The sequence below is a fragment of the Ceratotherium simum genome, chromosome 22 (assembly GCF_057802395.1).
Source record: "Ceratotherium simum simum isolate JZ-2026a chromosome 22, ASM5780239v1, whole genome shotgun sequence".
Lineage (NCBI taxonomy): Eukaryota > Metazoa > Chordata > Mammalia > Perissodactyla > Rhinocerotidae > Ceratotherium > Ceratotherium simum.
Genome location: NC_141921.1, coordinates 41,761,878 through 41,789,003, shown reverse-complemented (window position 1 = coordinate 41,789,003; position 27,126 = coordinate 41,761,878). Strand labels below are relative to the sequence as shown.

The window sequence follows — 27,126 nt, the reverse complement described above, 5'->3', positions numbered from 1 at the left end:
ATATTTGGCTGTCATTTTCTTTTAGCATTGTGTCTGTGCACTGTATCTCTAAGAATATATTTTTACTGAATGGGGTCGTCCTGTATATACTGCTTTTTCGGCTTAACATCGTGTTGGTGGTGTATTTCCCCTGCCAAAGCAGTCTCAGAGGGCTGTTGGTTTCTCTTTTCCCAGCACCTCCGCATGGCCTGCTCTGGCTTCTTCACTGACATCATGATGTTCCTCCTCCCTCTGCCCTTTCCCTCTGTGGGGGGACCCCCGCCCACCCAGGGTGGTACCCACCACCCACTCCTCTGGAGCCTAATCTGCTGGAAAGAGGCTCTGTGATCTCTGTCTGAGGGTCTCTTCTAAGGAAGGGAAGGTTTTTTTTCCCATGGATGGATGCCGCTAGCTGACCTCTGCTCCGGGAGCCTGTTCTAGAGACCCTTGAGATGTTGGGCTTTGAGAAGACCCACGACTGTGAAGAGGCTCTTAACAATTTCTTTCATTCATTCATTTAACAATGCGACCTCTGGAGCAAGACCTTCCTTGGCTCAGAGGTTGGCCTCCCAGGGACATAGAGGCGGATTACGTGATGCACTGTCTGCATTTCCAGCAGCCAGGAGGGTCTGGGCAGGGGTGTGGATGCCTCCGAACACATGAACACATTCCTGCTCCCCCCCCCCCCCCCACTCCGGGCTCAGACCCTCCCGCCTATGGGTTTGGGGAAGGACTAATGAACTCCTGAGTGCTGTTCTAAGTGCACTACAGATAGCAAAGTCATTAACCCGGGCAAGACCCGATGACTAGGTGCTGTCATCATCCCCACGTTTCAGGCGAGGACACTGAGGCTCACGGTTATTGACACCCTCAGGCCTCGGCGCGGAATCTAGGTATAGACGTTGTTGCCTCGCCCCCTCTCCCCCGCCTTCCTGGTCGCGGTGAAGCACCCTCGAGGAGGGCGGAGGGCGGGCGGCGGAAGGACCCGGGAGCCGCGGGGACGGGCCGAGGGAGCTGCCCCGACTCGCAGACGCCCCGGTCCGGGCAAGTCTGCAGGAAAACCCTTCCCCCGGGAGCCGCCGGGAAGGACGAGAGGGGCGGCGCGACACCGCCCCCGGGGCGGGCCCAGTGCGTGGCAGCGGGACTGCCGGGCCCCTCGCGAAGTTTCCAGCCTGCGAGCGCCGCCGGGCCGGCCGGACGTCCCAGACCTCGGCCATGCGGCCTCTGCTGCTCCTGGCCCCGCTGGGCTGGCTGCTCCTGGCCCCAGCGAAGGGCGACGCCAAGCCGGAGGGTGAGGGCGTGCGGATCGGGGCGGGAGGGCTGGTCTGGGGGCTGCCTTTCTAAGGACCAATCTGTGTGGGAGGCCTGGGCTTCCGAGGAGGTCTGGGTTCCGCTGCCTGACACTGACTCGCTGGTGACTTGGACAAATCACTTCCTCTCTTGGGGCTGCGGTGCCCACATTCGCGCAGCTGGGAGGGGAGGGACAGCCCAAGTCCCATTTAGCACTGAGAGGGTCGAGTGATAATAGCACTCACAATAATAATGACAATGCCTACTATTTATGAAGCACTTATGATGGGCCAGGCGTCTGTTAAGCATGATGGCAACCCTCGGAAGAGCATTCTGTTAAACCCGTTTTTCCGCTGGGCGAGCTGATGCTCCAAGGTTGATTCACTTGCCCAAGACCCACCAGGACTGACACCAGGTGTGTCTGGTTCCTGAGCCCAGCTCGGAGCCACTAGGCCTCACAACCATGGGGGTGATCGGCTGCTGGGCCGGGTCGGGGGTGGAGGTGGAATGAGTGGCTCACATTGCAGAGCCCTCTGCACTTTCACCTGTGTCCTCTGTGGTCTGCTCTGCCCCTGCCAGGTGGGCCTTAATCACTCCAAGTTGCACATGAGGAAACTGAGGCCCAGACAGGTGCCGTGACTGCCTAGGGTTGTCTAGCCTTGGCGTGGTTGGTCTGAGGTCTGCTGGACTCCAGGTCTAGTGCTCCTTCTACATCCCCAAGGCAGACTGGATTTCAAAGTGGGCCCCACTATCCTGAGTGGGTGCTTCTCTCCTCCCCAGCCCTCCCTGGGCCGCCTCCAGGGCTGCCCGCTGAGCATCTGAGAGCCCCAAAGAGGGCATAGACTGTAGGCAATCCCAGCGAAGCAGAGCTGAACTGGCCACACCTCCCATGGAGCCCTGTTCCCTTGGCCCACCCTCCAGGAGAACCTGGGAGCCCGAGGGGGCAGAGTGGCGGTATAGCAGACCCTTGGGCTTGGGGCAGGGGTGGGAACCATTTTTGAGTACCTCCTTTGTGCCAGGTTGTGCCCAAGGCCACACATCTCGCAGTGGTAAAGCCGGTGGTGCTTAATCTTCGTGAGGCTTGGTATTCTAGTCTGCAAAATGGGGCACTATACCTCACCCCTACAGCTCTTACAAGGAGTCCATGGGATGAGGCCTGTTGGTGAGGCTTCAGCTCATTGCCTGGCTCATAAAGGCGTTTTCTGGGCCAGTGCTGCCAGCTTTTGGAGTATCCCAGCAGGGCAGTAAGACAGGTCAAAAATCCAGTGAGGGAGGTGCTGCGCTCAGGGCTGGGCTGGTGGTGTGTGCAAAGGGCCTGTGGCCTAGGTCCACTCACTGGCCAGGAGCCAGAAGTCCTGTTAATAGCCTGTTTTTTCCTGGGCCTCTCTTTCCCCTGCTTCTGCTGATGTGGGCTCCCTCCACCCCAGACCATCCCAGGAGAGAAACGCCAGCTGCCCATGACGAAGCCCAGAGAGGTGAGTCAGGGAGGGACCAAGTTGATGATAAGGCTGCAGGTGCCCTGACACCCAGCAGGTGATGGGAGGGGGCCGAGTAGACACAAGGCAGGCCCCATGGAGGGTGCAGGATTCAGATGTTGCTGAGATAATCCAGCTAACGCACCTCGTAGACATAAGTAGATCGTTGATTGGTGGACGAGAGACAGCGGGTCCCCAGGCATGGGGCTAATGTCAGGAAGCTCTCATGTTGAGGCCCTGTGCTTCTCTCGCTCCATTCAGACCTTTTGATAAGTAAGGAATCATTAGCTCCATTTTGCAGATGGGAAGACTGAGGCCCTGAAAGGTTAAACACCTGGTCTCAGGTTGCCACAGCGGGTTGGAGGTGGAGTCATAGCCTGGGACTCAGACCCACTGATCCTTCCTGCTGACCCCCACTTCTGGATGGGGGTGGCTGTTGCCTGAAGGCGCTACCTGGAGGAGCCTGCTCAACTCCCCCAGACTCAGCTGAGGAGGGACCCTCAGCCTGCTGGCTAGGAGGACAGAGTGGGATGGTAGTTTTTCCAGCAGGCCTTGCCCAAGCTGCCCACTGACTGGTGTCACCTCCCGCCAGCAGCCCCCAGAGAGCCCACCTCCCCTCCCTTCCCCTGCCGGACAGGACGCCCAGTCCAGCACCAGGTGGCTGGGCTGGGGCAGCTGCTGAGGAGCATTCCACTGGGGCAGGCGCGGGGACGGGGGCACGGCAAGGCCTTTGCTATGGGATTTGCTGTGGCGTCTTGGGGGGTGTGGTGGGTGGAGATGCTCGGCAGCTTGTCCCCCTCCGCACCTGAACACCTGTGGATTCGGCACATGGGGAGAAAGATGGAGTTTTCACTTTCAGGGGGTTCCCAATCTGAGGGGGGACACAGAGCTCCTCACCTCAGTGGACACCCAATCTGATGGGGGAGACACACCCTCTGCTCCCAGAGAGCCCTGTGCCTGAGGAGGGAGGCATTGCTCTGTCCTGGGGGAGCCCCCAGAGCAATGTGGGGGATGGAAAGGACCTTCAACAAAAAAGCATCCAAATAAGCAAATTTCCGTCAAGCTGAGGCGGTGGGAGAGTCCAGATGCCCCACGTCCTTTTTCCCTTCTGCAGAGGCTTCTGGCTGATCCCTGTTCTCTCTCTGGGCTCACACCTTTCCCTGCAGGCCATGGTTTGGCTGTGGAGAGGGAAGGACCAGCCGGAGCCTGACAGCTGCTGAGATCCGAGGCTCCAGGGATGTGAGCTGGGCTCGGGTGGGGGTTCCAGGTCGTGCTGTTCCACAGTAGGAGCTGGAAATGTCCCAGGAGTCAGGGAGGGCCCAGCTGGATGTGTGTGTGTCAGGAGGGGAGTCTGAGGAGACCGGAGGCGGCAGAATGAGTGGGAGGCCAGACCCAGGGGAGGCAGAGCTGGCTGCTGGGCACTGGGATCCACATCTGCCTTTCTGCCGGTCTCTGCTTCTGGCTTCTGTTCCAGCCCTGGGTGGGCTTGGAGGATGGGGGAGGAACTTCATTGATTCCCACCTCCCCAGAGAGCAGACCGGGTGTGTCATGACAATGCCTTGAGAGCCGAGGCCCCCACACTGACTGTCCACGCCCGTGCCTGGGCTGGCACTGCTTGGGATGGAGGGGACGTCAGCCAGAGCACAGCTGAACCAGGCCTGAATTCTGAGCCTTCTCTTCAGACCCCAGGGGGATGTCTGCACTCCCCACAAGCCCCCTAGCTCAGCCTCTCTGCATCATTATTGCTCAGGAAGGCGGCTCCTCTCCATCCCCGACCCCCAGGGGAGCACCTGCCTGCACAGCTCCCTCTCTTAGGGGAGGCTCCCTTTGACAAGAGCCCATGTGGCCGCCACGGCCAGGTACTGTGCTAAGCACTTGATGGACATTAGCTCATTTCATCCTCACGAGAGTCTCTGGAGGAAGGTACTATTATTGTTATTACTCCCATTTTACAGATGAGGAAACAGAGGCACAGAGAGGCTCAGATAGTGAGTGCCCAGCAATCTGTCTCTGCTATTCCCCTCTGCTGCCTTGTTTATCTCTGCTGACCCTGGGTCACGGGTCGTTGTCTGGGGAAACCACTGTTGGACTTGGGGTGGCAGGTCGGGAGGGCCGAGAGCGCTGCCCTCAGCCCGAGGCAGGCCGGCTGGACTGGACAAAGCAGGTGGGCAGGGCCCTGGTGCTCGGAAACCGAACCCTCCATGTTGTCACCCTGCTGTTGCCCAGAGCTCTGGCCCGGCCCGGCGGTGAGTCAGGGAAAGTCCTCACCCTGTGGTGGGAGCTGAGTGCCCACATTGGGAGGCTTGAGGAGGTGGCTGGAAATGCTGGACTGTCTGCATCCCGAGTCCCAGCATTCCAGGGTGGTGGACAGGGAAATGGGGAGGGTAGGAGCACGGGCATGTGGAATTCCAGCTCATTTCCTTCTCACTTCTAGGTTCCGTGACCTTAGGCAGGTTAGTTAGCCTCCCCGTGCCTCAGTTTCCTCACCTGTAGAAGGGGGGATGGAGGTATCACCTGCCACCTAGGGTGTTGGTAGTTAAATGCGATAAGGAATGTATCACACCTCCCACAGCCCGTGGCATCTAGTGAGGGCTCAGCGATGGCAGGGCTTCTAGAATCACCTTCCCACGGTGCTCCCAAAGGCCAGGCAGTGTGCACCAGGCCAGAGTCTCACTCAGTCCCAGCCATGGTGAGGGAGAGGGAGACCAAGGAAATACAGCTGGGGGCCTGGCCTGGCGAAGGGAGAGGAGTAGGTTTGTACTGGTATATCATCTTCTGGGCACACGGAGGCTGCACCAGCCGAGGACTGCCCAGATAAGAGATGAGATTAAGGAGGGCTTCCTGGAGGAGGTGGACTGGGGCCTCTCTAGGGGAAGGAGCAAGTTTTGCAGGCAGGACAAGGGAATGGGGTGCAGGCTGGGTTCACTGAGGCAGCTTTCGTGGGGGTGTTGAGAGGTGATGCCAAGGTCCCTTGGGGGTGGGGCCTGCCTTGAGTTCCCTTGCTGTGAACCATTCCCAGGCCCCTGCACTGTGGCCCAGAGTCAGGACCAGGTGATGAGGTGGATCAGAGGTTTCCAAATGCGGCTGACATCAGAAATCACCTGGGAAGTGAAGATTCGGACTCCTGGGCCCATCTCAGACCTCTGTGCCAGGGCCCGGAGTCTGGATTTCACAGCCTCCCTTGTGATGCTGAAGGCAGGTTTGGGATCCTGTGGACTGGGTGATCTCGTGGGGTCCTTGGCCAGGGAGCAGGCGCTGTGTGGACCAAGGAACCCAGGATTTGTTAAGGCCACAGTGGGGCACGTGGCAGCAGCCAGAACAACAGAGAAGAGACAGGCTGGGTGGGAAGAAGATGGGGTGTGGGGAGAGCCCTCCCCTCCACCTCAGCTAGACAGATGGAGAGACGGATGGCCTGGCCGCCGTCCCAGGCTGGGCAGTGCACGCAGAGGTTAAGAGAGGCGACTCTGAGTCCATGCATCTGTGTCCAGATCTTGGCACTGCCACTTCCCGGCTCCCTTGGGCAAGTTACTTACCACATCTGAGCCTTGGTTCCTAACTGTAAAGGGGTGGGCTAGTATGTGTCAAGTGCTGAGAACAGAATCCAGCATGCCGAAGGTGTTCAATAAAAGTGAGCCAGTTTAGTGTTATTCAGAAGCAGGAACTCGAGAAAGGGGCCTCGAGACACACCACCCCATTCCCCGCTCCCTCCCCGCTTCCTGACTTCAGGAGCCCTGCTCCAATCAAGAATCCAGAATCTTACACAGACACACGCTGGCCTTTTCCATCATGAAATGTGACACTCTTCCCGTCCCTGGCAGCCCCTGTCTGTGACAAGAGGGCCTCAGAGTGGGTGGCTCTGGCTCTCCTCACCTAAGGGGAGACTTAACCATCCTGGCAGGAGTTGGGGGGAGCCCTTCCCCAAGTGTGAGCAGCACCCCTCTTTCCTGCATCCTAGGGTTGGGTGGTGAGGCCTCCTCTCTCCACACCTGCCTTCTGCCCCTGGGCCCACCCCCAGTGGATTCCTGCCAATCTCTGCTGGGCCGCCTGGAGCCAGCCCCCCTGCTCTGGGGCCAGCAGCCTGGGCCTCTGCTCAGCCGGCTCTGCCAGGCTGGACCCCTTTGTTCTTTTAGCCCAGGCTCCTCCTGACGTCCTGGGTCGGGGTGTGGGAGGGCCTTACCTGCCTGTGCTGGCCTGGCCACTGGGTGGGTCTGTTCACCTGGAAAAGTGTTAAATCCTGGACCCCAGGGAAGTGAGGCTCGCCCCGTCAAACAGTGATGAGCGCTGCAAAGTGGGGTCCTGCCTCTGAGGGGAGGAGAGAGGTCGGGAGAAATCTGAGAATGCTTCAAAGAGGTGGTGCAGAGAAGGTGTCATCATCACTGGCCCTGGGACCTGGAGGGAGGTTAGAGAAAGGGCAGAGGGAGGGGTCCTGGCAGGAGGGAGGAGCCCAGCAAGGTGAGACTTCTGCCTAGAGTGGGGCCCACTCAGTGGAGGGAATGAGTGTGTCACCCGGCTGATGAGCGAGGGCCTTGAATGCCGGAGCAAGGCGTTTGCCTCTCACTAATCAGCACCAGTAATAGCTCTTAGCACGTGCCAGCGTCCCAACAAGGATCTCGTTTCATTAGTCCAGTAGCCTTGAGGAGCAGGTACTATTATTATTTCTGTTTTACTTTGGGAAACTGAAGCTCAGAAAGGTGACACAGCTGGTAAGGAGCAGAGCTAGGATTCTGACCAGGCAGGCCAGTTACAGAGCCTTCACTTCTGAGAAAACACAGCCTGAAAGTGTGGTCTAGGAGGGGCTTCCCCAGGGCTCCCAGAGATGCTGTCTGGGGAGTTGTCTCCAGCAGGTTCTATTGCAGAGGTGAAACCACACTACTGAGCCTGAGAGGTCCCTTGTTAAAAAGGTGGTACACCTGCTCTGGCCGAAGTCTGGAATTTCAAGTCGGTTTCCGCTCCAGGCTGACTCTCATTGGTTCTCACGGTGTTGGGAGAATCAAAGGCTGAGTGAGGCTCAGCAAGAAAGTCTGTTGGGATTGATTAGCAATGTCTGCCCTGAGTGCAGGCATGGAAAGTGGTGGTCATCTCTGGGCTAATGTCTGACGTTGGCCAGAGAGGTCCTCCTGGTGTTCAGCATTCAGAGCGAATCCATCCCTCTACCCCTGTGCGAGGCCAGAGCCCCCTAAATCCAGAGAGACCCAGTCCCACAATGCAAGGTGCAGACACCTCTGCTCTGGACGTTTCCTGTCATGTTGGTCAGTTGCCAGGTGGACGGAGCCCTGGAGGAGAATTGGGACACCTAGGTTGTGTCCCAGCTCTGTCATTAACCAGCTGAGTGATCTTAGGTGCATCCCTTCCTCCCTGGGCCCTTGTCTGTAATGGGTTGACACGAAGACACATCCTACGGGGATTTGACAGGTCACTGGGAACGGCTCTCCTCATCCTCCGTTCCCACTCATTGCACCCTTCTCTGTCCCCAGACAACCTTTTAGTCCTCACAGTGGCCACGAAGGAGTCCGAGGGGTTCCGACGCTTCAAGCGCTCAGCACAGTTCTTCAACTACAAGATCCAGGTGAGGGCCCCCTGGGCAGGGCAGAGACAGCCGAGATTTCAGGAGCTGGGTGTCCGCCCTTCCCAAACTGACTTGGGGCCAGAGGGAAAGCTTCTGGAGCCTGGAAGATGAAGAAGAGTTAGGAAAAGCATGAGGGGGCAGAACGTGGGCAAAGTCTAGGAGGTGCTGGAGATGGAGAGCATGTGGAGAGTGAGACTGGGGAGGGATGTGGTGGTGCTCACGTTAGTGTGTGAAACACTCACCTGGGGGGTGTGACTAGTGTAGAGGTCAGGGCCTGGGAATCTGCATTTCCACAAATCCCCCCAGGTGATTTTGGGTTGGAGATCTTGCCTGTATAAACACTGCTCTAAAGAAACACGGGCTAATGCCCAGTCCATCAGTGGCATGGGCTTGGTGTCCTCTGTGTGCAGTCCGTGGGGCTGAGCCCTGCAGGGAGACATTCCTCTATTCAGCTGAGTGTGCTGAGTGCCTCCTTGTGTCAGGCACAGTGGCAGGCACTGGGGATAGAATGATGGACAAGACAGACCATGGCACTGCCTACACAACTTGTAGTCTAGTGGCATTAAGCTAGAAAGAAAGTGTATCAGCTCACATGAATGAGGGTCAAAGCAGAGGGTGGCTTCAGGCACAGCTGGATCTAGAGGTTTGAGCAGCATGGTAAGGGCTTTGTCTTTCTATCTCTAGGCCCTGTTTTCATCTGCAGACATGCACTCTCTAAATGGTGGCAAGATGCCCACCAGCCACAGACTCACATGCCCTGGGTTCTTAACCTCAGCAGAACAAGACAGCCTTTCCTTAGTTTTAACAGAACAGTCCCAGGGAAGACTCTGATAGGCCGTGCTTGGGTCACGTGCTCAAACTTCTGGCTGCGGGAGGGATGGGACACTCTGATGGGCCAGGCGTGGTCACATGACCTCACCCATGTTGTAGGAGGTTTCCCCGCAAGAGAGGGAGGAGCTGCAGGACAGACAGAAGCAGAGATGATCACTGCTCAGGTGGGGGTAGGAATCTGCCTGGCCAGCTGGTTCTTTACCAGAAGCCCACGTTGAGGACCTTTCTCTGCAGGCGCTGGGCCTGGGGGAGGACTGGGATGGGGAGAAGGAAACGTCGGCAGGCGGAGGGCTGAAGGTTCGGCTGCTGAAGAAAGCTCTGGAGAAGCACGCAGACAAGGAGGACCTGGTCATTCTCTTCACAGACAGGTAGGTGGCTGGGAGCTTCCCTGGTGGGGCCCTCAGCAGAGAGATAGAAGACTGTTCTAGAATGAGGCCCTCCCAGGACATTGGGGATAAGGAGTGGGTCACTCTAGCTAAGGTTGCCTACAGTTTTAGGGGGTCTCTGGACCCCAAGAAAGACCCTGTGGTGTAGCCCATTCCCACTCTTGGTGAAAAGATGGGCAGGGGACCTGCCCAGGTGTGGTGAGCCATGTTTTGAGCCTGAGAAGGGCACGGGCTATGGGGACATCCCTGCCCAGGGTGGGATGGGAACAGGCGGGCAGGGCCAGAGACAACAGGGCAGATCCAGTCCCCAGATTGTGGGAGGAGGGGGATTCATGGGGAGCCTTGATCCAGGTCTCCTTCTGCCTGTGCCTCTGCTCACTTCTGCCCTTTCTTGTGTTCCCCCTGCTCCCCTCCGCCCTGCCCCGGGTTCCCCCTGCTCTCCTCTGCCCTGCCGCATCTTCCCCCTGCTCCCCCTCCGCCCTGCCCTGTCTTCTGGCTCTGGCCACAGCTATGACGTGGTGTTTGCCTCGGGGCCCCGAGAGCTCCTGAAGAAGTTCCGGCAGGCCAGGAGCCAGGTGGTCTTCTCGGCCGAGGAGCTCATCTACCCAGACCGCAGGCTGGAGGCCAAGTACCCGGTGGTGTCTGATGGCAAGAGGTTCCTGGGCTCTGGAGGTGAGGAGCCCGGGTGCGGAGTGTGTGGCGGGGCCGGGCGGGCTCCAGAGGGGTCCATCCGCTGCTGTTGTGCGGATCCCCCCTTGCTTCGCATCCACACAGACATCTCACAGGCCCCCAACACAAATGTCCTGAGTAGAACCCCGGATTTTTTAACCCTTAAACCTGCTCCCCTGCAGTCTTTCTCATCTCATGAACGGCCACCCATCTGCACAGGACAGGACCTGGAGTCACCCCTGATTCCTCCCTTGCCCTCCCCCACCTCAGTCTGTCGGCGAGTCACATCACTCCCGCCTGGAAAGATCTCTTGACTCTGCTCTCCAGTCCACACCCACTGCCACCGCCTCACCAGGCTCCTGGCCATCTGCCATAGACTGGGAACTGCTCTGCCGGCCTCCACGCTCACCCCCTTCCAGTCTGTTCTCTGCCAGCAGCCAGATGCAAATCCATACACATCCCTCAATGGCTTCCCATTGAGTAGAGAATAAAATCCGTATTTTATTCTGGATTAGTCTGTCCAGCCATGGAAGGGGGATCTGCTCCCGGCAGCCACTTTTCCCCATTGGCCACGAGAGTTAGCACATCCAGATGGCCTGGCCTGGCCTTGGCCCAGGGGTGGAGGTGGCCCCTGGGGTGGGTGGCAGTGGGCCCTTTCTGGCTGTCTTCGCTTTTCCTCTTACCAGTCTGCACTCCAGCCAGGGAGCTGTGTGGGCTGTTCCCTCTAAGCCCCTGTGCACTGTGTGACCTTGGCCCAGCCTCTGCCCTTCTCTGGGCCAAGTTTCCCAGATAACTGTAGAAAAGGGGCTCCAAGCCTGTGCCCTGCCAGCTCTGCTCTCTAGGGCCTCCTGGTCTAATCCATTCATTCACCACCTATGTGGTGCCTAGCACCCAAGCTGGTGCCGTTAGGTGGGCACCATTGTCTTCCTCTCTGGGCTCAGGGGGAACTCCTCACCAAGTGGCATTAACTGGCAGGCCATTTCCAGCCTATAGACATCACCTCCTCTCAATCCAGGAGGACTTCTGAGAGGAGGCAGGGCTTGTGGGTAAAGCAGTGGGAGGTAGATGAGAGGGGAGGCTGGGAAGAGACCCCTGGCTTAGAGGACAAAAGCTAAGTGTCTATCTCTGTTTGTCCCCCCACCGATCCCCAGGCTTCATCGGTTATGCCCCCAGCCTCAGCAAACTGGTGGCCGAGTGGGAGGGCCAGGACAGTGACAGTGACCAGCTCTTTTACACCAAGATCTTCTTGGACCCAGAGAAGAGGGTAAGAGGCAGCAGGCGGGGCTGGGAATCCTGGATCCCATGGGCCAGGCTGCACTGGAAGCAGCCCCCCGAGGCCTGAACCCCTGGGTTGGGCCTAACACCCCCATTTATCCATTCATCGATTCACTCATTAATTCAGCAGATATTTATTGAGAGCCGACTGTGTGGAAGACACTGTCAGGTGCAGGGCGGGGATATGGCAATGAACAAGACAGTCGAGGTCTCTGCCCTCATGGACCCTCGAGTCGGGGAGACAAGGAATTTACAACCGCGTGTCAGGTGGTGGTGATGAAAGGAACCGACAGGCTGAGCTGCCCCTCCCCCCTACCTGGGGAGGTTCCTGGGGGGCTGATGAGATCTTGACAGGCTTCTGAGCCTGTCTTGAAACAGGGATCATCGAGGGGAATGGAGGTGGCAGAACCAGGCCAGTGCAGCCCTAGACCCAGCCAGTGTCCCCTGGGCAGGCAGTAATCTTAGGGAGCCCTTGGAGGCCAGGATTCCTGGATTTTGCCCTGTTTACCTCCCCAACCCCCATCCATACTGTGCTGTGTGACCTAGGGTAAGTTACTTCCCCTCTCTGGGCCTCGGTTTCTATCATCCATGAAATGATGAAATGAAGTGGTTGGACTTATGCAATGGAAAACTATTAACTTGATCTTTCTGTTAACTCAGTCGTTCCTCCTTCCCCTTTGCCTCCAGTGACATTGCTTGCAGAAACACACGGTCTAAAACGTAAGAGTGGAGCTGCTCTCGATGGAATGAGGGCCAAGCCTAGAGTGCCACTTGCCCTTCCTCAGCCTGGACTAGGGTTCCATGAGACAGTCATATGTTTTTTTTTTTTTTAATTTTATTTATTTATTTATTTTTCCCCCAAAGCCCCAGTAGATAGCTGTGTGTCATAGCTGCACATCCTTCTAGTTGCTGTATGTGGGACGCGGCCTCAGCATGGCCGGAGAAGCGGCGCGTCGGTGCATGCCAGGGATCTGAACCCAGGCCGCCAGCAGCAGAGCACGTGCACTTAACCGCTAAGCCACGGGGCCGGCCCGAGACAGTCATATCTTGAAGAGACAGCATTGTGCCGTGTACGGGGACTTCAGGGCCAAGCTGTCTGGGTTCAAATGCTGGCTTGGCCAATTACTAGCTGTGTGACCTTGGGCAAGTTACCCAACCTCTCTGTGCCTTGTTTTTTAACCTATAAAAGGCAATAATGATGGTATTTTTTCATAGGGATGTTGTCCAGATTAATTTAATTTATATATATGTATATATAAAATACTTAGAATAGTGATTGGCACAGAAAGTGCTAAACAAGCGTTTGTTATTATTATGGTTGTTGTTATTGTTGTGGAACCAGCTGTTTCCTTAGATTCCTTCCAGTTCTGAGAGTCTCTAGGTCTCTGTGAATGGAGCCAGTAGATCAGTAGATCCCAGGGCTTGGCCACTGGCTGGCCTTCCCAGGGCTCCCAGCTGCCCTGATGTGACAGGGCAAAGCAGATGTGGGGAGAGGAAGTGGCAGAGGTGGGAGGGCAGGCTGCCCACACTGGGGGTGATGGAGCCTGTCCCTGCTGCAGCCTGGCACCCTCTTTCCTGTAGGAGCAGATCAATATCACCTTGGACCACCGCTGCCGTATCTTCCAGAACCTGGTTGGAGCCCTAGGTGAGCAGCCCCATGGGGAGGGGTGCTAAGAAGGAGGTGAGGATTCCAGGCAGGGCCTGAGCCCAAGGAGGAGAACTAGCTGGTTCCTCTCTGGCCATCGTGCTGGGAGGTCGCCCGCCCCATCCCCAGGTCCCCAGAGACCACCAGGACGTTCTGGGGCAGAGCTGTGTCTCTCTGGGGGTGGAGAAAGGAGGGCCACGAGGTCGGTCCACAGAGCCAGGGGCAGGGAGGCAACCACTCAGCCTGGGAGGAGCTGGGTGATCCACACAGCAGATGCCCGACCCCTGCCCTGCGTCCCTGGTCCCTGCTTCACCTCCTTCCCCTGCCTCCCACCTCCCGGGTGAAGGCTTCCTGGCCTGGGGGCGGACACGGAGCTGGCAGGGAGCTGATGGACCACTTGGGAAGCCAGAGGCTGCTTGGTTCTTGAAACCACAAATGCCGTTGGGCTGGCCCCAAGCCTGTGGCTGGTGGTGACATTGCTTTGCCACTCTCTTGCTGGGTCACCTCAGGCAAGTCACACACACACCCCTCAGGCCTCAGTTTTCCCATCTTTAGAAAAGAGAAGTTGGATCAGATCACTGCATGGTGATTTTATGGGGTAGATGAACCCCTTTGAGAATCTGCTAAAAGCTACGGCCCCTCTCCCAGGAAGGTGCAGAAACATTGCATCCTTTTGGCTGTGGTTTCTGTGAGTTCATGAGCATAGGTTAAGAAGCTGGGTCCAGATCACCTCCTGGGCAGGCCAGGAGCTTGCACAGAGGGGGTTCCCTCACAGGACCACCCACCACAAAGGCCTCCCTCCCCAGCATCTTCTCAGGCCTCTGAGAAGAAAAGGCCCCTCTGCATTTTGTAACTGTCGGACAAGGCAGCTTCCGCCCGTTGTCTTGAGTGCAACTAACAGGCTCAGAGCACGGGTAATAGGACCTGCCGCAGGGCTCTCTCCACCAGGACGGGATCTGTCCCCACCCTGCCCAGGCCTTCCGGTGTGGTCTGGGCTGCTTTGCACGCCTGTGAGAGCAGGCGCCTCCCAGGCCCTGCCCTTGGGGCTTCTCTGAGCTGTGTCTGGAGCTGGGATGGCTCAGGTCTTCACTTTCCCCCAGCTCCTGCTTCCGGCTCTAACAAGTCATCACAATAAATGATAGGGGTTGCTGTGGATTCCATGTTCACGATGGGCTAGGCGTGGGGCTAAGAGCTTGCTGGACACGGAATCCTCCCACTCTTACCCCCATTTTACAGACAAGGGACTGAGGCTCAGTGAGGTGAAGTGACTAGCCCAGGGCCACCCCCTGGTCACTGGGGGAGAGCTAGGATTCGAGCCCAGCCCACGAGCCCCGAGCTTGGCCTCTGGGCCTAATGCTGGACGGCTGTGCTTTCTAACCCCCAGATGAGGTCGTGCTCAAGTTTGAAATGGGCCATGTGAGAGCACGGAACCTGGCCTATGACACCCTCCCGGTCCTGATTCATGGCAACGGGCCCACCAAGGTAAGGAGGGGCCCTGGCCCCTGGGAGAGTGGGAGGGGGGCCGGAGCCCCGATTCTGCTCTCACTGTGACCTCACAGCTTCTGGGGTCAGGGCCACCCACCTGGGCCCCAGTGTGAGCTTGCCGCCTCTGACCTCACATCTGAGTTCAGTGTGGCGCCTTCCTTCCTTACTGTGGTGGTCGGTGATGCCCTGTCCATCCCTGCTGGACCACAGGACACATAGGAGGCCGCTGTCCCCATCCAGGCCTAGGCTGGGCTGCCCTGAGTCATCTGGACTTCATCACCCCAGGGCAGATTCATTTCTTCATTCAGCTAACATTTATTGAGTGTTTGCACAGGGCGTGAGGCATAGTCAGTCATGAACAGGACAGACTGGTCCCGGCACTCCTGGGGCTACAGAAGGGGCTGGGGTGCAGACCGGCCCATGGGGAACTGGCCTCCAGCTCACAGCACATTTCTCTGAGTGTGGTTCTCAACCACCCATGAATCATATGGACGGGAGAGGGAGGGGAGCGTGTTAAAAATGCAGATTTCCTGACCCCATCTAAGAGCTGCTTGGTTGGAATCTCTGAGGGGGTGGGGCCTAGGAATCTGCATTTTACAAGCTCCCAGGAGATGCAGAGATGAAGCACCAGAGCGTCGAGTCCTCCCTCTGCTCTCCCTCAGAGCAACTTTGGTGACCTCCGGGGGGACGAACATGCTCTCCAAGACCTGCCCGATAAAGTCACATTCCTGCCCCCTTAGGGGTGGTAGAGGGCTGGGGTGCGGGCCCACCAGGGGCCCAGGGAGATGTGACTCGGTGGTCCTGGGTGGGTGGGACTGGCCCGGCTTCTCTCAGACCTCTTGTCTTCCGGCAGCTGCAGCTGAACTACTTGGGCAACTATATCCCTCGCTTCTGGACCTTTGAGACGGGCTGCACTGTGTGTGACGAGGGCCTGCGCAGCCTCAAGGGCATCGGGGTAAGGCTGCCGGACACTGGGGGCTCCGTCCCCTGGGATGGGGGAGGACGGGTGATTCTAGAAGAGACTTGTCTTTGGTGGGAGGTAAAGGGGCCACCTCCCTGTTTGGGGTTGCTTCCTCCTCCTCACCCAGGCGCCTCCTCCTGGAAGCCTTCTCAGACTACACATGGCTCCAACTTCCCCCAGGTGCCTAAGTTCGGGTTTTTTCTGCCTGGTCCTTCAGGCTTTCCTGCAGCCCCCTCCCTCACCCCTCATTGTGAACCTTACCCCTCATTCATGGTCCACTCCAAACCCTGTGCCAGCCAGGCTCTCGCGACAGCGTGCCATCAGTCACTCCAAGTCCAGGCTCATGCTGCTCCCCGTCCCCAGCAGGGACATCCTCCTGCTGCTCCCCTGCAGTCCCTGCCTCTGTCCACCTGCACATCCTGCTTGGGGCCCCTGGGCCAGGCCCCTTTCCTGCTAGTCCACACACCTCTGCCTCTGGCTCTGGACCCCTCAGGCCACCCTTGGGGCTCAGCAGTGGCGGCGCAGTGGCCACCATCACTGGACTCTTGTGCCACCCCTCCCCATGCAGGACGAAGCTCTGCCCACAGTCCTGGTTGGCGTCTTCATCGAACAGCCCACGCCGTTCCTGTCCCTGTTCTTCCAGCGGCTCCTGCGCCTCCGCTACCCCCGGAAACAGATGCAGCTTTTTATTCACAACCACGTGAGGAGCAGGCCCTTGGCGGGGTCGCTGTGTGGCGTGGGTCAAGGGCCCAGCCTCACGAGGTGGCCTGAGATCCTGAGGAATTGACTGAACCAGGGTTATCTGGGCCAAATGGAAGTAGGCAGTGGGCTGTATCCCCCAATTCCTGAGTTGAATGGCCCGGTTTGAATTCCAGTGCCACTGCTTATATTGGCTGGGTGACCTTGGGCACGTTACTCAGCCTCTCTGTGCTTCAGTTTTCTCATTGATTAAATAGGGATATAACAGTGCTGACCACATAGAATTGCTGCGGGGGTTAGAAAAGTTGACATGTGAAGTGCATAGAGTGCCTGGCGCATAGGAGGCACATAGGAGGTGCTCTTAGCTGTTGTCATTGTTCTCCTCCCCGCCCCATCAGTCCTTCCTACTTTGATCTGGTGATAGTCAGATTGGTTTCGTTCCTTGAGGACCTTCTCGGGATTCGGGGAAGGCCCTGAGGGCTGCTGTTCTGTGGGGAGCAGACCTGGAATCAGCATTCCTAGCTCCCTCCCTGTCCTGCCTCTCCTTCCTAGCCCCCCAAAGGCCCGCCTTTCAGCTTTTGCTTCTCCCGGTTTCCCTAACTGGGATGCCAGATATACTCTCCAAATCCTACCTGTTCTCAAAGCTCTGGGTCTTCCTTAAAGTCTTCTCAGCTGCCCCATCTGGGGTCGTCCCTTTCTGAGACCTCTCAGCCCTGCAGTCTGCACCCCACCCCCCGGGACCCAGGGCCCACACTCGACTCAGCTCTCTGCCTGTGTCACAGACATTCACTCGACTGTGCAGCGTGCCACATGGAAACGGGAAAGATATAGGCCCTGCCCTCGGGAGGCCCCCAGATTCCCTGGAGACATCAAACAGCATGCTTGTGAATTATGACTTTGTGTAGAAAGAGAAGTGTCACAGGCCGTGTTGGAGGACCTACTGTGTGCTCCGTCTGACTTGTCGACTTCTTACGGGGACCCTGTGTGGGAGGCATGATCGCCCTCCCATTTTACGAGGGAGGAAACGGAAGCTGAGACAGATGAAGAGACTTGTCCAAGGTCACACAGCCAATCACAGCAGAGCCGGGCTTCGCTCTAAATCCTGGGTTTTGTTCTAAAGACTCTGCTCTTTCCGCTTCCCCGTGCAGGCGGCCCTGGGTAGGGACTGTAGTTTTTCAAAGCGCAGTCCAAGGATCACCTGGAACGTTTTGTGCAAAGCGGGTGCCTGGGCCACACCTCAGACCAGGAGAATTCAGCGATTCTGGATGTGGGACCTGCAGGGCAGGGGATGTTGTCCTGGTGACAGAGGCTCTTAAGAGGCCTGTGGGCCTGGTCTGGTCAGGGGAGGATGGTCAAAGGATGGTCAGGGAAGGGCACCCCAGGCAGATGGTCTGGCATGGGCAAAGGTCTGGAGGTAGAAAAGCAGAACCCAGCGATGTGCCGGGATGCGGGAGAGCAGCCTGCAGTGCCAGAAGTGCTGTGGTCTCTGATCTTCTGTCCTCATCCTCATCCTCCGTCCCCTCACCCCTCAGGAGCAACACCACAAGGTTCAAGTGGGGCAGTTCCTGGCAGAGCACGGCGGCGAGTACAAGTCTGTGAAACTGGTGGGCCCCGAGGTGCGGGTGGCAAACGCTGACGCCAGGAGCATGGGCGCGTGAGTTGGGGGCCAGGGCGCTGTCGTTATGTCTGCTGATGGTGGTGGGCGGAGGGGCACCAGGCCAGGAGACAGGCGTGCAGAAGGCTGTGTCGTCTCCAGCAAGTTCCTGCCCCTTTCTGGGCCTCAGTGTTCCCATCTGTCAAAAGGGGAAATAGTCTCTGTCTGGCCAACCTAGGGGCTCCTGGGCTGGGCTGAGCAGCATCATTTGGGTTCAGGAAGCAAATCAGAGAAAGAGGAAGGACTGGAGAGCCAGAAGTAGATAACTGCTGACAATTCCAGAAACAACCTCTGATTTTTTTCCTTTATTAAAACAAACAAGTAGTTTTTGTTGACTGTAGACGCATTAGACAGTCCAGATCTGAGGTTGACAAACTTCCTATAAGGGCCCAGATAGTAAATCTATGTAAATCGGCTTTGTGGGCTCTGCTGCGGCCGCTCGACTCTGCTGTTGCAGCATGAGTGAGCGTGGCTGGGCTCCAAAACGTTTTGTTTATGGACACTGAAATGTGAATTTCTTATGATTTTCACGTGACTTCTCTTGACTTTTTTCCCCAACCGTTTAAAAATGTAAAACCATTCTTAGCTCAAGAGCTGTATGAAACGAGGCAGTGGGCCGGATTTGGACCATGGGCTGTAGTTTGGTGAGCCCTGGGCCAGATAAACAAAAAGAACATACATTTTTAAGGCTTTTAGTACAAGTTACCCAACTGCCTTCCGGAAAGGCAGAACCAGTTTACCACCCCCCCCCCCAGGTGTTGTAGGGACCTGTGTGTGGGTCATGCTCCCCAGGACCATGGGTTTCAGGGCACTTGACACTGATTGCCAAGGTCTGGGCTTTCATCTTGAGAGCTTAGTGGCCCAGGATTTGGGTCTGAGAGTCGGGTGGGACCTTCCAGGCTGCTGGTCCCAACCTGCACTGGGCTGACCGTCTCTCTAAAGACCCTCTGCTGGTACCTGGTGATCATCGATATGGGCAAGGGAGGAGAGTGCACCCACAGGGTGGCTCTGGGATCCTGGCAGGGAGGCTGGCACCAGAGCCCCAGCCCCGCTGACCCTGCATCCCCCTCCCTGCAGGGACTTATGCCGGCAGGACCGTGGCTGCACCTACTACTTCAGCGTGGATGCCGACGTGGCCCTGACCGAGCCCAAGACCCTGCGGCTGCTGATCGAGCAGAACAAGTGAGGCTGGGGGTGGGCTGCCGCAGGCTGGTGGGAAGGCCCTCAGAGCCAGGGCTCCCAGCCCAGCCCTGCTTACCATGGGCCTGGGCCCTAGGTGGGAGACCCTCTCCTGCCTCCTCCTCCTCCTCCTCGGCCTCACCTGTTACCCTGGGCCTGCCTCTGCCTGGCACCCTTGCCGTGGTCTGGGGTGTTCCCCACCTCCCTGCTACAAGCCCCAAGCTGCCCCTACTCCCACCCTCTGTTCCTGGCTGCCCTGTGGGAAGGAGCATGTACCAGATGGGCCAGACCCCACTCCAGGCTCTGCCCTAGGGAGGTGCCTGTAGGTTGAAAGGCCCTCGCCCTCCTCTTCCCCATTCCTGGTTAGATCTGCCCCACACTCCCAGGGGGCAGAGGGACTCCCACTGAGGGCTCCCTTCCTCAGGAACGTCATCGCCCCGTTGATGACCCGCCACGGGAGACTGTGGTCGAACTTCTGGGGGGCACTGAGTGCAGATGGCTACTACGCCCGCTCCGAGGACTACGTGGACATCGTGCAGCGACGCCGTGTGTAAGTACCTGCAGCATGGGGGGTACCCTCATCTCTCTTCCCCCTGGCCTTTCAGCACCGCCCTCCCCAGTATCCCTACCCTTATTGCCCTCAAATTCCTGCTGAACCCGAAGCGAGGAAGACTGCAGTCAGACACACAGAAGGACTTCCTGACAATTATCCTGGGCCCACGTGCCCAGAGTAGGGGAATCAGATCAGCACTCTCGGGCTCTCCCAGCCTCTGACTTTCCTCTCCCCCTGGCCCTTGACCCCCAGCCTGTGACCCGTCACCACTGGCCTGCGGCCCCCTCCATCTTCTTCTCTCTCCTTTAGTGGCGTCTGGAATGTGCCCTACATCTCGAACGTTTACCTGATCAAGGGCAGTGCCCTGCGGGCTGAGCTGCAGCAGACAGATCTGTTCCACCACAGCAAGCTGGACCCCGACATGGCCTTCTGTGCCAATATCCGGCAGCAGGTCAGCCTGGGCTGGGCAGTCAGAAGAGGCCCTGTTGACAGGGAGCCATAGGCCCTGGAGCTTCTGAGGTTCCCGCAGGGCTGCTCATAGGCTGCCAGGGCCCGGTGGGGGCACTTGGGGCACCGGGCATGAGTGCTGGTCCCCAGGGTCTGCAGGGATCATTGTAGTGGACCCAGTTTTTACACCATCTATTTTATTTACATTTTTGACAGAGCCTAAAGAAAACTAAACTTTCCACCTAAACATACTCCAAGTAATGTGCCCTTACCCTCTCCCAACGCCCCACCCAATATTTTTTTGTGGCTATTTTTTAAATGTGACAGCAGGGTGATGTTTCCCCCCGTGCCCAAAACTTGAAGATTAGAACACCATCCTTTTCTTTTACACTTTCGTTCTTTCATTCCCGTTCAGTCCTCCAGGAAGCCTTCCCTTCCCTGTCAGGCCTGGGCTGGGCACTGGGGAGATGGGGTGACCTGCACTCTGTTCCCTGATCTTGTGAACTGGAACCTGGTGGGCAGAGGAGGCTGCAGTCCTGCCCTTCTGGGGCATGCAGGGTGGGGGAGGGTCTCGTACATCCTGTCCGCTCTCCGCAGGACGTGTTCCTGTTCCTGACCAACCGGCACGCCTTCGGCCACCTGCTCTCCCTGGACAGCTACCAGACCACCCACCTCCACAACGACCTCTGGGAGGTGTTTAGCAACCCGGAGGTGAGGCCCTGGGGGGTGGGCAGGGACCCCAGTGATCCTGTGGTCTGAGGTGCCTCCTTCTCAGAGCCTGACAATGGCTGGGACCCTGTGGGCCATCTGCCTACCTCTGCGCCCCGGGGCTTGAGGGGCAGGATTTGGGTCGTGAGAGGAGGGCGACTTGAGAGGCAGCGCCATCTAGTGGAGGAGGGACCGGGAGTCAGATCCTAGGTTTGTGGCCCATCGGCTGTGACTTCATTGAACCTCTCGACCTTTGGGGCCTCAGTTATCTTAGCTCTACAATGGGTATACTGTCCTAGCCTGACTCATCACTGAGGGTGCTATGATGATCAGAGGAGGAGAAAGTTGTGAAGTGTTCCTAGATGTTGCGAGCTTGTGGCTGACCTGCACACAGACCTGTACACACATGCACACATGTGTACTGACACATGCAAACACCAGCTCCTGTGGGCACACTTGTGCACCCAGGCGGGCACACATTCACTCACATTGCACGGGGTCTAGGGGGAGGAACCTCTCTTGGAGCATCCATGGAGTTGAGCCAGGGGTGAGCCCCACCTGGCCTAGGCCAGGCCCGAGGACCCTAGCCCACTTCCCCTTCCCCACAGGACTGGAAGGAGAAGTACATCCACGAGAACTACACGAAGGCCCTGGCGGGGAAGCTGGTGGAGATGGTAAGGGCTGCGTGCCCTCTGGGAACGAAGCTGCTAGATTTCCACCCTGCACCTGCTCCAGGGATGGAGGGCGGAGGAACGAAACCAGCTGACCTGGGGGAGGAGGGGAGGCGCTTTTCTCTGCTCTGGCAGGGCTATGGGCAAGAGAATGGGCAGCAGGATGGCCCCTTCTGTTGGCACTTTCCAGCTGGAGTCTGCAGGGGCCTGAGGCTTCTTCCCTGGCCCAGGCAGGAAAGAAGAAAACATCCTCAAATGTGGTCTCAGCTGCGGACCATGGGCCAGGAGTGAGAAGCAGGTGCTTCTCTGCTTCCCCCGGAGGGTGGGGCCTCTGCTCCCTCAATATGCACATCCCTGCCCCCCTCCCACCACTGGCGCTGGGAGCTCTGTGACCTCGGCTGAGAAGGGCAGCTCTGAGCTCTGCTTCCCTCTCCCTTAGCAGCTCGCTGAGCCCCTGCTCCATGGGGACACTCATGGGGACACTTGGAGGACTCATAGACCGGGGTGTAGGGCAGGGCATGGACCACATGAGGGGTCTTGCCTGCGGCGGGTTGCACAGAGGGCCGTGGGGGCAGAGGGAGGAGGCGGTGGTGGCACTGTGGACCCCCATGACTGAGTCCCCACCTTCCCCAGCCTTGCCCGGACGTCTACTGGTTCCCCATCTTCACGGAGACGGCCTGTGACGAGCTGGTGGAGGAGATGGAGCACTACGGCCAGTGGTCTCTGGGAGATAACAAGGTGGGGCCCCAGACGCCTAGGCTGGGGCTGCGGGAGGCTGCCCCTCCACTTGTGCCCACCCTCTGGGCTCTGTTCCTGGCCAGCTAGCCAACCTCTCTGGGACTCTTTAGATGGGAGTGCTGGCAGGGCTGGCACTTAGGGGTAGAGGGATTGAGAAACGGGGTGGAGTGTTGGTCCCCAAACTGCCATTGCCGCTGGGTGACTTTGAGCTGCCTTAATCTTAAATTGCGAGGTTTCCAGTTCCTGGTTTGTTATTAGAATGATTTAGCTTCCTTCCCCAGATGGGCTTTGGGTGGGGGGATTGAGCAAGTGTGGGATGAGGAGGAATTAGGAAGTGATGTCAGTGCCCAGTTCACCAGACAGCAGAAGCAAGTGGCGTGGCAGACGTGAGAGGCTGTGTGTTCCCTGAAGGAGGAAACCCATATCTGCACTCATCTGGGAAAGTTCAGGAACCATTTTTAAAGGCACATGAGCCTCTGGGCCTGTGTGCCTCAGAGATAGGCTAACCTTTGACCTAGCAGCTGGACTAACCTGTGGTTTTGATTACCTGCTAATCCACATGCTTTGGTGGCTGAGCTAATCTCCAGAACCCAGTAGCTGGCCTAGCCCATGCGTTCTGAGGTCTGGCTAAGCCTTGTGCTCCAGCTGTCAGGCCAGCCCTGGGACTCCAATGCCTGAGCTAACCTGTGGCCCTCCGCATTGGTTTTTCTATGCTGTGTAACAAATTACCACAAAGCTTAACAGCTTAAAACAACACCCATTTATTATCTCTGGGTTTCCGTGTGTCGGGAATCTGGGTGTGGTTTATCCAGGTCCTCTGCTCAGCGTCTCACAAGGCTGCAATCGAGATGTCAGCTAGGGGGTTAGGGTCTCATCTGAGGTGTCATGTGGGGTTAGGGTTTCATCTGAGGCTCAGGGTTCTATTCTAAGCTCTTGTGGCAGAATTCATTTCCCCACAGCTGGAGACCTCATGGTGACTTGCTTCTTCTGGGCCAGCAGGAGACAGAGTCTCTCTCTTTAAGATTCTCATTTAAAGGCCCACCCAGGATAATCTCCCTTTTGAATAACCCAAAGTCAACTGACTAGTTATCTTCATTATATCTGCAAAACCCTTCACCTTTGCCCTATAACCTAACCTTATCCCTTGTATCCACAGGTCAGGGGGAGGGGATTAGACAGTGTACACCAGGCAGTGGGCACCTGGGGGCCCATCTCAGAATTCTGCTTACCACACTCTCCTTGGTCCCTTCCAGGACAACCGCATCCAGGGTGGCTACGAAAACGTGCCAACCATCGACATCCACATGAACCAGATCAGCTTCGAGCGGGAGTGGCACAAGTTCCTGGTGGAGTACATCGCCCCCATGACGGAGAAGCTCTACCCCGGCTACTACACCAGGGTGGGCACGCCTGGGGGGCAGCCAGGACGAGGGCCAGGGGGGAGTGACTAGGGAGAGGAGAGGGGCAAAGGGGAGAGAAGCATTCCCAGCTTGGGGGAGAGGCCTAAATATTTGGTCTCCAGGCAGGAGTGAAGTCTCCCATCAGGAAGCGGGGCCTCTGGTGGCAAGAGTCTGGGGTAGGGGGAGGCTACTCAGCCTGGAACCTCTGACACCACCCCTTTGAATCTTTCCTCCAAGTCCTCAGTGACTTGTGTGCCAGCTCACCAAACAAGCCCCCAGCTAGCTGGCCGGCATGCGCGTTCCTTCCCTCAGTTTCTCGGTAGCGCCGTCACCCGTGTCTGTTGACTGCCTGTTGTCTTTCACACTCCTTCCCTCACTCGGTCACTTCCTCGTTCACAAGGGTTTTCCTCAAACACCTGCTTCGAGTATGCCTGGGCCCTGCCTCAAGGAATCACCAGCCTAGATGGTTGCCAGAAAGGGCTTTGAGGGTTAGATTCATTCCTTCCGCCCTTCCTTCCCTTCCCTCTCTCCCTCTCTCCTTTCTCTCTTCTCCTCCTTTCCTCCACTTCCTCCCCTTCTTTCCCTTTCCTTCTCTTCCTTCCCTCCCCTCTGTCCTTCCCTCCCTCCCCACATTTTTTTTTTTTTGTGAGGAAGATCAGCCCTGAGCTAACATCCATGCCAATCCTCCTCTTTTTGCTGAGGAAGACTGGCCCTGGGCTAACATCTGTGCCCATCTTCCTCCTTTATATGGGACGCCGCCACAGCATGGCCTGACAAGCGGTGCATGGGTGCGCGCCCAGGATCCGAACCCGGGCCGCCAGCAGCGGAGCGCGCGCACTTAACTGCTACGCCACCAGGCTGGCCCCGCCCACATTTTTATTGGGAACCTTTCCTGTGCCAGGCGCTGTTCCAGGCACTGGAAACACAGCGTAAACAAGCCTGCCCTCGGGGAGCCGACACTCCAGCAGACTGGATGAGGGGCCCTTCTGTCCACCCCGCCCGTCCCAGCCGTGGGTGGCCTCTCCTGATGCCGGTTCCCTGTCCCCCTCCTTGCCGCAGGCGCAGTTCGACCTGGCCTTCGTCGTCCGCTACAAGCCTGACGAGCAGCCCTCGCTGATGCCGCACCACGACGCCTCCACCTTCACCATCAACATCGCTCTGAACCGGGTCGGGGTGGATTACGAGGTGAGCAGGGGCCGCCTCAGCCCAGGGGGCAGGCAGGAGGGCGGGCTGGCTGGTGAGCAGCTTACAGGTTGGTCGAGGCCGAGGGGCCCAGCGGACATCAGGGCCAGAGAACCAGAGAGAAAGGGTTCCAGGCCGTGGGGAAGGCTGCCTGTAAGGGGTGGATTCAGAGCACAATTTGGTGGGAGGGAGGGGGCTTTAGGCGCAATAGAGTACGGGCCCAGGAGGTCTGAGGCCAGACTGCCAGACCTGGGTCCTGCCTCCGCCCTTACCAGCTCGGTGGCTTCAGGATGTTTCTTAGCCTCTCAGTTTCCTCGTATGTTAGATGGGAAAACTTAGAGCGCCCTCCATAGACTCGTGAGAATTAAATGAGCTCCTCCAGGTAGTGGCTTACCTGGACCCACAGTAAGGACTCAGGGACTGATGGCTAGTAGTAATCAGGAGTTGAGGGTTTTCATCCTCGGAAGTCAGGGGGCTGCTTTGGGAATGGTGGGATGGACAGGGTGAGTCCGGGTGTGGAGGGGAAAGCTGGGGAAACCAGGGAGACATGAGGGTGGGGAGGGAGCAGGTCTGGGGGCCTCAGGGCCCCAACGGAGGCCTCTAGGTGTGATCACGTAGGGAGCCAGCCATTCGTTCACTCATTCACTTCTTAGGCTACTATTTTCTAAGAGGTTTTAGGGACCCAGTCCTGGGGCTGGGCACTGTGAAGGACAGCCATAAAAACACCTGTCATTTTTTTGAGAGTTTACAGTGTACCAGGAGTTCTCATAGGGAACGATTTTGCCCCCCCAGGGGACATTGGCAAGATCTGAAGGTGTTTTCAGTTGTCACAACTATGGGGGTGACACTGACATCTAGTGAGTAGAGGCCAGGCCTGCTCAGGACAGCCCCCAGAAAAAAGAATTATCTGGCCCATGGTGGTGATGGCTGTACAACAGTATGAATGTACTTATACCAATGAACTGTACGCTTAAAAATGGTTATGATGGTAGAGTTTATGTTGTGTGTATTTTACCACAATTTAAAAAAAAAAGAATTGTCTGGCCCATAATATCCACGGTGCTAAGGTTGCGAGGCTCTAAGTTCTTATTTGTATCATTTCATTTAATTTTCACAATCCTGTGCAGTTTAATGCCCATTTTCCAGAAAGGGAAACTGAGGCTCAGGTTGGTCACAAAGTTAGTTGAAGGGGGTAGCCGACATTTGCCCAGGGCTGCCTGACTCCAAGGCCAGTGCTCTTGATCCCTGGGTCTTTGCTGAGTGTCTTCCTTAGGCAGCTTATGGCTGTCACTCCACAGGCCTCCCAGGCAGGCTGTGCTGAGGGCTGCTTGGCTGTGGTGGCTCCGATGGGAGAAGAGGGGGCAGTAGGGGAAGGGCCCAGCTTCCATTTGGGAAACTGACGCTTCCTGTTGGAAAATTGACACTTCTTGTCTCCCAGGGTGGGGGCTGTCGGTTCCTGCGCTACAACTGCTCCATCCGAGCCCCCCGGAAGGGCTGGACCCTCATGCACCCCGGACGACTCACGCATTACCACGAGGGACTCCCCACCACCAAGGGCACCCGCTACATCGCCGTCTCCTTCGTCGATCCCTAACTGGCCTGGCCTGGCCACCTCGGACCTTTTCTTCTTTGCCAACAACCACTGCCCAGCAGCCTCTGGGGCCTCGGGGTCCCAGGGAACCCGGTCCAGCCTCCAGGCTCTTGACCTCCCATTGCTCTTGGAGCCGCCATCGGAGAGATTGGGCCACAGGCCAGAGGCAGAGCACACCTCCTTGGCCGGGGCTTTCCTGGTGCTCTGGACCCAGCCCTGGGAGATGCTCTTCACTTTGGCTGCATTGTAACAACTCATCCTCTCCCACCCATCTTCCTGAAAAACTCAGTCCCCCTTCCTCTGCCTCATCCACGAGGCGAGACCTGTGCAGAAGCGGGGCTCACCCAGCTGCCCAGAGAGACTCTAGGGGTGAGAAGCCATGCCCCAGAGCTTCTCCCAGGCAGAGCTGCCGCCCCAGGGACTTCTGCTTCAAGCTTCAGGGTGGACACAGAGACCTGGATCAGACTCCTGTCCCCGCCTGGCCCCTGGGAATGCTGAAGCCCCTTCTTCCATGGCTCCTGTCATGAGAACAAAGCGTTGTCCCCTGGAGACGGTGACTGAGAAAACCTCCTGGGAGACAGGAAAAGCATTGATGCCACAGCTGCGTCCTCTACTTGACCTTTGCTGGGGGTGGGGGTTGATATGTCCACACACTGCACTGCGTCACCCTGTCCCGGATGCCTCCGGAGAGAGGGCAGACAGTCAGAAACAGGGGAGTTTCTATTAAAGGTCATCCAAACCA

At 57.6% G+C, this 27,126-nt stretch overlaps 1 protein-coding gene across 2 annotated transcripts; it reads left to right on the top strand.

Moving 5' to 3' along the window:
- The first annotated feature begins 1,038 nt into the window (after positions 1–1,038).
- PLOD1 (procollagen-lysine,2-oxoglutarate 5-dioxygenase 1) lies at positions 1,039–27,126 on the top strand. Of its 2 annotated transcripts, XM_087446805.1 has the most exons (20): positions 1,039–1,270; positions 2,697–2,744; positions 8,219–8,310; positions 9,376–9,509; positions 10,036–10,199; positions 11,348–11,460; positions 13,053–13,116; positions 14,501–14,598; positions 15,455–15,556; positions 16,131–16,262; positions 17,794–17,915; positions 18,993–19,097; positions 19,519–19,644; positions 19,957–20,098; positions 20,692–20,805; positions 21,411–21,476; positions 22,107–22,211; positions 23,465–23,611; positions 24,671–24,796; positions 26,232–27,126. In XM_087446805.1, the coding sequence occupies exons 1-20, from the start codon at positions 1,195–1,197 to the stop codon at positions 26,385–26,387; spliced, it is 2,232 nt and encodes a 743-aa protein (XP_087302931.1). In that variant the 5' UTR covers positions 1,039–1,194; the 3' UTR covers positions 26,388–27,126. The 2 variants fall into 2 exon arrangements, with proteins under 2 accessions (XP_087302931.1, XP_004425654.2); XM_004425597.3 differs by lacking the exon at positions 2,697–2,744 and having other exon boundaries at positions 1,040–1,270.

Bases quoted from the DNA above. Each gene is read 5' to 3' on its own strand.
- PLOD1 (XM_087446805.1), top strand. From the start codon at position 1,195: ATGCGGCCTCTGCTGCTCCTGGCCCCGCTGGGCTGGCTGCTCCTGGCC. The intron at 1,271-2,696 runs GTGAGGGCGTGC...CCTCCACCCCAG, and splicing joins GGGCGACGCCAAGCCGGAGG to ACCATCCCAGGAGAGAAACG. The intron at 10,200-11,347 runs GTGAGGAGCCCG...ACCGATCCCCAG, and splicing joins GAGGTTCCTGGGCTCTGGAG to GCTTCATCGGTTATGCCCCC.